Below are 13833 nucleotides of genomic sequence, written 5' to 3' on the forward strand. Positions count from 1 at the left end.
TGGGTCCCAAGGGCAGTTAGGTAATTTGGAGGTGCCTCGGGGCAAAAGGCCAAGTTGGGTATTTCAAATAGAATTGGATAGATATCCATTCTAAATGAACCATGGATCAATGAAATCCTCATTTTGGGCTCTCATGTATTGATCTTAATTAGTGTATTGTGAAGATATAGTAAGGGTATAATGTACCTTAGTTTCAAATCAACACCCAGGGTCAATCCTAAGGCCAAGTAACCCTATAAGAACTCTTCTTGAGCTTTCCCATAAGGATCTTACCTTTTAAATATTAGAGGTTAGGACCAATATGTAGAATCTCAAGTTGAGCAAAGAGAAGAGTTTGAATTTTTAATGGTGAGGATACCTTTTCTAGTTTTCTAAGACTAGTCAATAGGAAAGTCCTATGGCTAGACCTAGGCTACTAAAAAAGTTTCTAGACCTCAACCAAAAGTGAGGTCAACAGACGTCAAGGAATGCGTTGTAGAAAGAGGATGATGAAGTTGAGGAAGCTGGCATGAGCCCGAGCCACAATATGAATGAATCCCTGGGCTAACCTATTATGTCTTTGATACCATCTAGTTTTTAGGAGAGTAAAAATTATTGTTCCACTTCAATTTCATGGTAAAACTATTATAAATTAAATAGAGAAAGCTGTCTCCCATATTGAGAAAATAATAATATCAGTCATAACTCCTACAATAAAACAAGGAAACAAGAATAATGACAAATCAATACTAGAGGATACTAAAAAAAGTAAATACTAATAATAGGAGATACTAAAAATCCAACAATATCTAATATTTAAATTTAATCTACTACGGCAATTAGGTTTCAATTGTTATTTGATCTCTAGTGTCTGTCATGACTATGGTTTCTCCATCTCATCGGAGATTTTATTTTCACAATTAGATTCATCTTGAAGATAATTGGTAATTTTTTTTGGAAATTAAAGGAACTTTATATTCTACATAGTGAAAAGAGTATACATTTTGATTTTTTTTCTCTTATGGTTGTTGACTGAACTAAATGATGCACCCAAGTGCACGTGTTGTTCAAATAATACAAAAAAATCGGATCATTCCCATGAGAATCAAACTTGAAATTTTGCCAAGCTAATTACTTATTTTATATTATCTAATTTTATTCAACAATTTCGAATTTTAGGATATTTAAATTTAGAAAAACCTATACTACAAAATGATTTTGTAATTTTAAGTGACAGAGAACCCTAAATTTGTTATTATCTTAAATTATGTTACTTAATGTTTAGACTAATTTTTTTCCCTCCAAATATTATTAAACAAGAACATAAACATATCCTAGTCTCTGAGGAAAACTAAAAAATCCAATCACTCTTATTAACTAATTATATTCCGGTAATAATTTGATCAAATGATTGCAGTAAAAATGTTTCTCAATAGATTGCAAATCTCCAAATATTATAAGCTTATATATCTAAAGACCTGTGTTTTATTCTTGTTTGTTCCACTATGACCTTTTTGATGTCTATAGTTCACACTAATTTTAATATTACACGTGGCCAATACACGATTAAATTAAACTTGAAGTGAAATAATAAAAAAGAAATATGAAAATGTATTCATACCTTCAAAACACGAATTACACAATCCAGTTTAAAACACCACAAATCTAAAGCAAATTAAATTAATTCATGCTTTTACAAAGAAAATTACAAAAAATTGAACACATTTCCAGAATTAATAAACTATATGAAAGATCAGACAGAAAGAACACAGTCAAACAAATTCTGCTCCTGAACTCTCTCCTTCTTGTTTTGCCTCTCTTTGCCCTACCCAAATAAGCCAAGCCCTAGACACTCTTATACACACTACCATCACTCACTACTATCCCCACACGGTAACCCCTGAAAACCACAAAACAGCTCCATGGGATTAACAGCCCTCTTTTTCCAAGAATAAAATTAGAGTTTTTCATATTTAACTTGTCATTATTGTCTTTCCTATTTATAGCCATTTTTCGTATTCATCCTTTTAGATTTAAGATGTGTGACATTCTCATTATTGAAGTAAAAAAAATCTGAACTAAAAAAGTAATTTAATAAAAGCTTTCTTCGATCTCCATTTTCACATATGATCATCTCCAAAGGGGAAACAAGAAATAAAAACAATATAAGAATTCACCGCACCTCTTCACCAGCTGAGGCTTGCAGAATTGCATCTGGAATAGTTTCAGCGATGGAGTGATGACCCCAGTTTTTCAAGTCCTCCTCAAGTGGGCACCCAATCTGAATTGGGATACAAAGTAAATAAAAAGAAAATAACATGTCTAAAAGTTTAATCTAATAAAAAATTATTTATACTGTTGAACCTGTCTTTCTGAGCGTTTTAACTTGTGCAAGCATCCAGAAATTTCAGCAAATGCACCGATGTCATCAGACAATTGACTTGCCTGACCATCTCCACTTGAATGTTTATTCCTAACATGTAAGTAAGCATTACCGTCTTCCACTTCTTGATCATTAGTGTTACAGCGAGTACAGTTCATGTTTTCATGAATCTCAGACCTATAGAAATTTTAATAAGTTAAAGACGGTACATGGTCAAGAAAAAAGCATTTCTTTAATGCAATATGCATCGGATGTATCAGGATCAAATGCTGTATGCAAATAAATCCTAAAGATTCATTGCATGAAAATAAATTAAAATACCCAAAAAAAAAAAACAGACAGAGAGAGAGAGAACAAAAAAAAAATTGAAACATTTAGAATGTTTCATATCACAACAAAACTGACGATGTAGCATGAAAACATTTGTGAAACATTTTGAAATTCGGAAGAATAATTTATTGATATCAAAAGGGGTATAAATACAGGATATAAGAGTTATAAAATAGAAAAACAAACTAGAAAATACATAAAAAAGGAACTACATAAACCATGAAATACATAAACAAGGAAATGCATAAACTGGAAATATCCAAGAAGGAAAGGAAATGACTAAATGCTAATAATTCTAATACTCCCTCTCAATTTGAAGCATGGATGTCAATCATGTTCAACTTAGATTTGAAGTCATCAAACAACAACCGATGAAGATTCTTTGTGAGGATATCTGTCAGTTGACCACTGAATGAGACAAATGGAAAACAAATCTCCTCGGAATCGAGCTTCTCCTTGATGAAGTGACAGTCAACACTACATTCTTAGTGCGATCATGCTGGATTGAATTATGAGCAATGCTAATAATGACTTTATTATCAAAGAATAATTGTTGAAAAACCAAGACAGGCAAATGTAACTCGCATAAAATGATGCACAACTAGAGAGTTTCATATGTTCCCAAGGACATAAAACGAAACTCAGCTTCAGCACTACTAGTGCAACCACCGATTGTTTTTTTGTTTTTCCAAGTGACAAGATTTTCCCAAATAATGAAGCAATAAGCCGAGATAGATCATCGATCATGGATGGACCTGACCCAATTAGTGTCCACATAAGTTGCAATACAGTGAGAGGTGTAGCGAGAGAACAACAAACCTGAGTCTGATATGTCTTTTAAGTAGCGGAGAATCGAATGGATAGCGATGAGAAGGTGCTCATAGGGGTCATGCATGAACGGACTTATAATACCAACAGAGTGACAAATGTCGGAGTGTGTATGGGCGACGTAAATGTGTTTACCTACAAGGCATTGGTGGTGTGTCTTGTTTAGCATTGGGAACATTTGTCAATTCTTCATTGGAATCCATCGTAATAGCAACCATATTGCAAAGGAGAAGTTTGGGCTTGGTTAATAGATCCATCAAAAATTTATGCTGGAAAAGGCAAATGCCCCTCTATGCCTAAAGAATATTGAAGAAACCCCAAGTCCTTCATTTCAAATGATGTGACGAGAATGACTTTAAGAGACTCCCAGGCTGGCATATTATTACCTGTGAGTACAATATCGTTGACATAGAAGATGATGACAGCAATATGACCACAGGAGGAATTTCAAAAGAAAATGGTATGATCAAATTGGGCTTGAGAAAACCTATGGCCTACTGCCACCTGCGTGAATTGTCAAACTAGGTTCGAAAGAATTTCTTCAGTACGTAAAGGGACTTATGCAGTCGACACACTTGTCCACAAGAAGAAGTTGAGCTAAAGCCCAAAGAGAAAGACATATACACCTCTGTGAGATCATCGTAAAAGAAAACATTCTTGATATTCAGTCAGAGTAAGGGCCAAAACAGATTCACCGCAAGGGATAACAAAACATGAATGGTGTTCAATTTAGCAATTGGAGCAAATGTCTCATCATGGTCAACTTCATAGTTTGTGAGTAGCCTTTGTTGACCAACCGCATTTTGAAGTGTCCAAAGGATCCATCGGAATTACATTTGGTGCTAAAAATCCGTCAAAAACCCATTGTTTTCTTACCCCGAGAAAGATCAACAATATCCCACACATGGTTTCGCCGAAAGGCATTCATCTCATTCATTACTGCAGCCTTCCAGGAAGTGTCCGCCAATATTGCCTCACTAGTTGATGGAAGAAGATGATCCGTCAAGAAAGTGGATAATGCTTTGTAGGTCGGTGATAAGCTGTGAAATAAGATGTACTTTCTCATGTAATAAAGAGAGCATGTCTGATTGCGTAACTCAATGGTAGAACTCACCTCATTCAAAGCATGAGTACTGCCCACAAGTTAAGAGAGTAGTTCTGGGGATGTCAACCGGAGCGGATTCCAAGCTCTGGAAGGAGGCAAAAGCTTTGATGCGATGAATATAAACACGGAGAGTGGATGGAGGAGATGTTGGTTTGGTTGGTGGCAGATCCAGTGGGACTAAGGGTTCCTCGGAAACAATAGTCGGAGGTGTAGTTGAAATATCCACCGGAGTCGTAAAAGGAATAGTGCCCAAAAAATCTAGCTTCCCCCTCACTTGAAGCAATGTTCGGGAAGTAGAAAACACTTTCAAAGAAGGAGACATCTACAATCACATAAAGTTTATTTGTGAAAGGATAAAGGCATCGATAGCCTTTTTGAGTGACATAATATTCGAGGAAGACGCATTTAATTGAACGGGAATCAAGTTTACTATGAGTTGGGCCAGTGTTCCGAACAAAAGTCTTGAACCTAAATATTTTGGGGTTTGAAGTGGAGAAGAACTGCTTGGTAGGAAAACACAACATCAAGACGGCTAATGGGGTCCGAAAGTTGTGAATTTTTGTGAGGGTTCTATTAATGAGATATGTGACAGACAGTACGACATCATTCAGGAAATTAGATTGAAAAATAATGAAACGAACAACATTGAGAAACTGTTGGATTTTTCACTCGGCTACTCCATTTGTTGAGAACTAGCTATGATGAAGGATGTCCTTACTTACAAAGAATTATCCAATATAGAGCTAAAAAATTCATAGTCGTTCTTGGTCCAAAGAACTTGAATTGGTGTTTTGAATTAGGTCAAAATGAATGAGTGAAACTTTTTGAAGATGACCGCAAGTACAGATTTGTCTTTAATATAGACCAAAGTCATTTGAGTGAGATTATCAATCAAGCTAATGAACCACCGTTTATTGATGTAACTCGGAGTTCGAGAGGATCCCCATAAGTCACTATGAATTAGTGAAAAAGAAGAGAAAGGAGTGTAAAAGCATGGGGAATATGAGACACGATGATGTTTAGCTAACTGATAAATCTAACATTTGAACCTAGATAGATTTTTATTAATAAATATCAAATGATACAACTGTTTTAAATATTGAAAACTGTGATGACCCTAATGACAATGTAGAAGTATAATAGGATATTCATTGGACAGGGAAAAACTACAACTACTGAATGGAGTCATCATCAATGGCTTTCCAATGGAAGAAGTTGAGCTCAGCAACCTGCTTAGAAATTCCAATCATTCTTCCTGAACGACGATCCTAAAAGATAAACATAAAGAGAAAAATGAGTAACGTAATCAAGATCATATATCAACTTACTGACTGACAAGAGGTTACACTTCAACAAAGTATGTGTAACATGAATTTCAAAGTCATCCCGGCTATTAGAACAAACCATTTACCCAAAAAGGAACTACATGAGTATAGAAGCCGTCATCAATTTTTATAGTATCTCACCTGGAGAATGGAAAATAAGTCGTGAAGGCTTGAAAACTTGTGTTGGGAATGCCTGCAGATGGAAGAAACAGGTGCTGGGAATGCCTGCAAAGAAGCCAAGGTTGAACTATGCGGGGTAAGGGCCTAACAAGGGAAGAATCAACATAGAAGAGGGGAACTGGCGGCGGGAAACCAGCAGAAAGTGTCGGCGGCTAGAATGGTGTCCCAGTGAAAACTAGGGTTAGATCCTTGGCTCTGATAACATGTTGAAATTCAACAGAATTATTCTATTGATATCAAAAGGGATATAAATATAGGATGCAAGAATTATAAAATAGGAAAGGCATAAAAAAGGAAATACATAAACAAGAAAATATCCATAAACGAAAGGAAATAACAAAATATTAATAATTCTAATAAAACTAAATCTAGAAAAAAAATCAAATAATATCATACAAAAGTAAAAGAAAAAAAAAGGAACCGAAGAATCAACACATTAAAACGCAAAAATGGGTGAAAAAATTCTAATCCCAAAAACGCAAAAACATGATCATATGAAGCCACGAAGAGTTCACGTAAGGCCTCCTAGTCCTATAGGAACTTATTTTTTAGTCTTCTACATGTTAGTCATTAACCCTTACAAAAAGTTGAGTGATTGGGATCACTCATGCAAGTTCTTCACAAAAAAATGAGTCAAGAAGTGGTTTGAAGTTCTATGTGAGGTAGGTCTCAGTTCTAGTTCTCTAAGAGGGTCAAACAGGGAGAACCTAAAGCTAGATCATAGGCTCTAGGGAGGGGAAAAGAAAACCGCAAAAATGAGATCAACAAATTGACCCTCAATATGTGTGGTGTGCAGTGCAAGCACACCGCGTGTATTGGTATTAACCGAAGCGATCAACAAACCCCAAAGAACTGTCCAAGCAGACATGCTCAGAGCATTGAAGATCTTCAAATGTTTCCACTATGGATCAACAGGTGCATTTTCAAATTGTAATTGTGGGTTTGAGCTTTTAAATTTGAATGTCGATTTGATTTGTTTTTGTATTTAATCTTGTGTTGTGGAAATTTGAAAGAGTCGGAATCGCTGCACCGACCCCGAAATTTGAATTTGAAGGAACCGAAAACCTTTTCATCCATCAAAGGAGCTCTTACTCCTATCCTCGAAGTTTGATTTGTTTTTTTTTTTTTTGAATTTGTGGAAGATTTGTAGAATTTGGGTGGGTTGTGGGAAATTTATGGGAGTTTATGAAATTTGTGTGATTTATGAGAATTTGTGGAGAGTTGCGGAATATGTGTGTAATTTAAAGGAATCGGAATCCCTACACCGATCCTGAAATTTGAATTTGAATCAGAAGCCTTAACATTCGTATAGAGGGACTCACACCGATCCTTGGGAATGTGAAATTTGAAGGAATCAAAAGCATTAACATCCGTATAGGGGGTCTCACACCGATCCTAAGAAATTTGAAATTTGAAGGATTTGGAAGCATTAACATCCTTATAGGGGGACTCACATAGATCGTCAAGACTTTGAAATTTGAATGAATCGGAAGCCTTAACATCCTCATAGGGGGGCTCACACCGATCTTTGAGAATTTGAAATTTGAAGGAATCAGAAGACTTAACATCCGTATAGGGGAACTCACACTGATCCACAAGAATTTGAAATTTGAAAGAATTGGAAGTTTTAACATCCGTATAGAGGGTCACACCGATCCTCGAAGATTCGATTTTAAAGGCCACAATTAACCTCAAACAAAATCAATGGGACTTGCGTTTGTGATAAAAATAAAACCAAAATATGGAGCTATTTTAAGAAGCTGAAATATCCAAGTAGTCTTAACAAAAACTTCAATCAACCTTACCCATAAAAATTATGCAAAAAGAGTCGAAAGAAAATTTCTCGACCACACAAATCAAGCATAATACCTTTCATGTCAAAAAAATTTAACAACTTGAACCAAAAAATAAGGTCAAATCCCCAAGAGGACCTCAATATGTAAACAAAAGAGGCATTTATATGTCACCAACCCAGAAACTTGAAATTAACAATATCAGAAATAAACGGTCAAATAATGAAGGTAAATATGTTCGAACAACAATAATAATACAAAATAATATTCAACTAGAAAAGAGTCATGAATTTTGATTTTATTAATTTAAAATAACAATTTAAAATAGAAAAGTAATCAAATTTAAAGGTCAAGAGAGATCGAGATTGGATTGTGCAAAAGAATAGAAAATGAAGAATGGTTTGAGACAATTTTATATGCATTTATTTTAACCTTGTACATATATTTGAAATTAGAATGAGTTTAAAATAGAAGAATTAATAGAGTTTTGATTGAAGGGAAATAACCAGGTTTATAGAGGTGTTTGAAAATTGAATGATTGTTGTTTGAGCAAATGAAGAAAGAGGGTATGCATGCCACCTTGGCAGTGTTGAGAGTTTTGTATTTCAACCAAATAATCTTAGGTTCAAGAACTTAACAAGCAGCGTATGTGTGTCTAGGGATGTGTGTGGGAAAAAATGAAAGAGGCAAACTGATGTATATATTAATTTATAAAGTTTATATATTTAAGCGAATTATCGAAGCAACAAAGATTATGCTTTAGGAGCAACAACTTAGATTTAAACTTGTAAATAAACTGACTAAACTAAGCAATTAAGACTGGAAAAGAAAGATAACAAATATGACGATCATTTTATAAGGTGAAATCAACATGAGTAATTATAGCTTTATTTGCGTTAAATTTAATTTCTTGTATTTTTAAAATGATTCACTTATTAGTACACATTGAAAACACATCTATAATTGAAAGAAGATAAATAAAATGGAATTAATGTTTTATGCTTACAATTATTTCACCTTTTGCTCTTATATTAAATGAAACTAAATGAATTTGATAATTGAAAGATATTAAATATTATTAAATGACAATTTTAGCGTTAAGTTTATCATAAGTCACTCGCTTATAGTACAAATTGGGGACAACATTGTATCGGAGCACATTAAAGAAAATAAAAATTGTCGTGCTCTTACTGGTACAAATTTTAATGGTGCCCCTAAAATGACTTATTAAAGAAAAATGAAATAGAAAAGGTAATTATTGAAAATGATTTAATAAATATTTTTTTATAAAAAGAAAAAAATGTAAAGTTTACTTTATAGGTTGATCAACATGTTCCTTTGAGCATTTATATTAGGTATTTGCATAATAAGTTAGTACATAATAAATTTGTAATTATTTACTAAAGAGATGTAAATTTCCCATATATAATTGTTCTTTAAAAAAAAAACTATGCTAGCCTGATGTAACTGATAAGAGAGAGTTTGCTCACAAGAGATGAAATGTTGGAAATAGATAGCATACGTTGAATTTTACGTTAATTCGCTTTTATTTTTATTATTGTTCAAGTTGTATGAACTTCGTATTTTGTTAAAGGAGGTTTATTTATGTCTTGTGTATTAATTATTTCTTTTATAGTTGAACATAATTGTGGTCTATTGTTATTGTTTATAAGTGTACACTTTCATCATGTGATCGTCTATGCCCACCTTGACTAACTAAAACTTTGCGGACTAGGTCTTGACATTATATATGCTTAATAATGTAAATCAAGATTTTAGAAAACTAACAAGGCACTTGTCATGATTCAGGTCGAACCTTGAAATTAACCAAAAGCAGAAACAGACAATTGGACAATGAAACTAAGTTTTCTATAATTCAATTTCTATCGTTAACAGTTTAATATTCATATATTAATTAAAAATGACGATGGAGCTTCCTCGAGTAGCGGCGCCATATCTGCTACAGTGTCACGGACGTGGGACAGTAGCAACTACATTACTGCGGTCCAACCCTTCTCCTCTTTCCTTTTTCGTATCCCTTCTTTTTTCATGATAATCTTATTTTATTTTCTACTTATTCTATATATGTGTTTTCTATTTCTTTCCTTTCCTAAGCATTATCTATTATTTTTACAGATTTCCATTACACGCACGCACGCGCGCATACACACACACATGTGTACAAAAGATTTCTTTCGGGTTCAAATTCGAATGAGAACAGATTTCTGAGAGCCGTCGTTTAAATGTTCTTCACCTCTGAGGGTCGTACCATACAACGAGAAGATGATCCAGTTGTAATTCATTTAAGGTGGTGACTGTCTTCAATGGTATCCCTGCTGCAGCTCGAACCTGACGAGACATTCATCTTTCTGCAACCCCTCTGGCCCCGCTTCAAGCATAAACCTTCTTCTCAACTGTCGTCCAGGCCTCCATCCTCCTTCCTACTACTCTCCATGCCTCCGGCCTTTTCCCTGCTGCTCCCAAGACCCTACCCGACCGGCCCCTGCCGCCAACAACCCCTCTCAGGCCTATCTCAGAGGATGTCCAGCCACCGACGCCTATCATAGAAGTTGTCCGGCCACCTGCTTCTATTACCACTGTTGTCTGCTCCCTTGGACACTGATGTTGACCCTGCCATTATTTTGTTACAGCCCCAGGTCACCGCAGCTCCCTCCTGCCACCCTCCAGCAACTCGTTTATAACCACCACCCCGACCATCTGATTCTTTTATGCTTCCCGTATTGTCCAGCATTTGTTCAGTCCACCGCAAGCACCTTCCAAAAGCTATCCGGCCCACCTGTGCCTCATGCCACCCTCCCCCGGATCTACCGCTCTTTTCTTAGATGGTTGTTTATGTATTTCGTGTTACTTTATATCTTATATTTTTGCAGTGTCGTCTTATCCTTTCCACTTATATGTTTGTTTTCATTTATTTCATGTTTGCAAGAGTCTTATTGTACTTTTTTGAATTCAGTAATAATAATTATTATTTTCATTGTGGTTTGGGCTTCCTCCAGTATCAGAAAGAGCCACTAAAGAATGCAGTATGCAGAATGCAGTATGCAGAATGCAGTATGCAGAATGCAGTATACAGAATGCAGTATGCATGTTGGTTTTTTATATTTCATTATAAAAAATCATATAACAATCTAATGCATGTGTTTATGATATAAACTAAATGAAAATAGCTTAAATTTCAATATGCATTAACTTTAACTTTCGAAATGAATATATTTGTGATAGGTTTGGTGTAGCTCCTATGACAGACAAAATTAGATAAAGTTGTCTTACATGGTATTAAGCGTCGACCATCTAATGATCCGATTAGGAGAGTAGATGTTTTGGATTCGACTTATGTAAAGAAAGGTAGAGGTAGACCTAGGAAGACTTGGGCTTATTGTATAAAAAATTATCTTAATTTATTTGAACTAAATGAAAATATAACACTAAATAGGACACAATGAAGAAAAAGGATTCATGTAGCTGACCCCATATAGTGAGATTAAGGCTTTGTTGTTGTTGTTGTTGTTGTATTAACTTTATTATGTAAGGTTTAATCTTTTAACTTTACTTTTATTCTATACTCTTAACATTCACAATTGTCTCAGGAGCACCGTCAAATTATAACATAACACACCCCCGACTAATATTATCTCGTCGGCACAACGATTCGTAATCTAATTTACATGACTGTCTAAGGTGGAAATCTGTTTACTCGCCCCTGACTGATATTATCATGTCGGCATGGCGGTTAGCAATCTAAACAACACAATTATCTATGGTGGTAGGATAACATCTATGCACACAGGTAGGCATCTCATGCATGTACTATAAAGGGGTGAACTCCTATTACCATATACATATAAACATTTATATTTATATCATTTCATTTTTCATAACATATATCATTCGCTTATGAGACACTTTACATTTATTTACTAATAAATAATTACATTCTTATTAAATATATAGATCATGAAATAAATTGATTTATGCACCTATACTAGAATTTATATATCATACAGTAATATGACATTTTAGAAAGACTATGATGTAGTGACATCTTCTTAGAAAAATTATAATGCAACTATGTACACAACATTTTTAACATGCATATTTCAGGATTAATGATATGAAGAATCATGTGCAGTTTAATTTTATTGATACAAGACATAATAGTAAAAAATTATAAGTAAAAATATATTTAAAAGTAAAACATATTATTGTAACTTAAAAGCATAATTAACAACCTCAATCTTTAGGAGACCTATTTATTAGCTAATCATTCACTTAACTTCTTTGCTAATCTTTTCTCAGTTTATTGTTACGCAATTAATATTATAAAACATTTTCAAAACGCACATTAATTTAGGTATTTACATATCTTCTAAATTAAAAGACATATAAGTAGAATCATACAAACTACCTCACTTTGTCTGGCAAAGTCAAAAATTCTTCAATATCATAACTCAATTATTCTTCACAATTCTATTCACTAGGTTCGACTAACAATAATTAATATCCACATGACACTTAATTAAAATATTTATATAATTAAATTAAAAGGGGTAGTAATAAAATTATTTAAGCTCTATATTCACCAATGTCAATTCTTCCCCTAATCTCATATGAATGCTTTGCTTAAATAATCATTCAGTTAAAATATGTGATACACATCTATTAAAATAGCTCTAACATATAACGTAAGCCTTGGTCTTCCTTTACCGCACGCAAACTCGGCTTCTTCTCTCGTACGCAAGCAACTAGTGTCTCACGACTTCGTCTCCTCTACTTGAACCCGCGAGCAAAGCCGCTAAGCTTCCTGCTTCGCACGAGAGCTCCTCTTCTCCACCTTTTTTTCCTTCACCTGTAGACGAGTCCCTCAACTGACTCTCTTATTGCTTAGTACACAAAGGACGCCCACACATAGATCCTCCTCTCTTTTGAAATTTGGTGAAGCCAAGGCTTTGCACACCAGGTACACTCTTGCTCGCATCGCCGTGATTCTTCCTTCTAACTTTGCTCTTCCCTATTGTACAAGACATCTGCTCCCTCCTCGCAAGCCAGCACAACACAGTGACCCTTGTGCTTATCTTCCACACTAGTTTCAACACTCTCAGGTAAACCCACTGCAAGTGGCAACTTCACTTTCTTCCCCACGTACCCACACAGGATGGCGACGCTTCTAGCCTGGCAAGTGCTTGAACTCTCTCCTCATCTCGGCAAGGGTTAAACGTGTGACCCTGACTTCCTCTTATTTTATTCTTATTATTATTATTCTTCTTCTTATTCTTTGCTCGGCTACGGCACTAACTCCTTCACATTGTCTTTCTCTAGCTCTGACTCTCCCTATTTCTCTTCGTTGGTTTGAATGAGAGGAAATGAGAGAAAAAATTGTTCGTTTGATTTGTTGCGTGTGTCCCGTCTCCTTCAAACGACAGCTATTTTAATTTTTTTTAAGCAGATTAAAATTTTAAAACAGGTTATTGCAGAACTGACATAAGCATTGGTGAAGCGAGACAAGTTGATAAAAACTTTAATTCATGAAGATAAATACAAAAGCGATTAAAAAAAAAGACAATAAAAACTAAAAAGGAATTAAACATATCAAAATAATGACAAATCTGAACACACCGCCATGCATTTAATTGAAATCCAAAAGTCATAACACCACTAATTATTATGATTTAATTAATAGGTAAAAATTTTGTTAGGTGGTACTGCATCATCAATAGGTAAATGTCAAACCCTAAACTTTTTATCCAAAAAAAAATGAACGGCAGGATTAAAAGTAATAAAACATGAGAAAATTAAGCATCAAGTCTGGAAGTAAGAATTACTTAGCATCTTCACGGAGCTGGAAGAGGTCACGCAAATTTTCTGCTGAAAGACTATTTCCCTACTGTCTAG

The 13833-nt window shown here is 34.6% G+C and overlaps 1 protein-coding gene across 1 annotated transcript in view; it reads right to left on the reverse strand.

Annotated features, from left to right (window-relative positions):
* Nucleotides 1–13833, reverse strand: part of LOC110021426 (DNA repair and recombination protein RAD54) — a 78191-nt gene that overhangs the window by 10541 nt on the left and 53817 nt on the right. Inside the window, exons 18-20 of the mRNA XM_020719910.1 lie at nucleotides 13764–13822; nucleotides 2344–2539; nucleotides 2162–2260 (exon numbers count right to left, since the gene is read on the reverse strand). Of these exons, the coding sequence (XP_020575569.1) occupies nucleotides 2162–2260; nucleotides 2344–2539; nucleotides 13764–13822 (354 nt within the window). The remainder of the gene's footprint in view (nucleotides 1–2161; nucleotides 2261–2343; nucleotides 2540–13763; nucleotides 13823–13833) is intronic.

This window comes from Phalaenopsis equestris, unplaced genomic scaffold (assembly GCF_001263595.1).
Source record: "Phalaenopsis equestris unplaced genomic scaffold, ASM126359v1 Scaffold000134, whole genome shotgun sequence".
NCBI classification, from domain to species: Eukaryota; Viridiplantae; Streptophyta; class Magnoliopsida; order Asparagales; family Orchidaceae; genus Phalaenopsis; species Phalaenopsis equestris.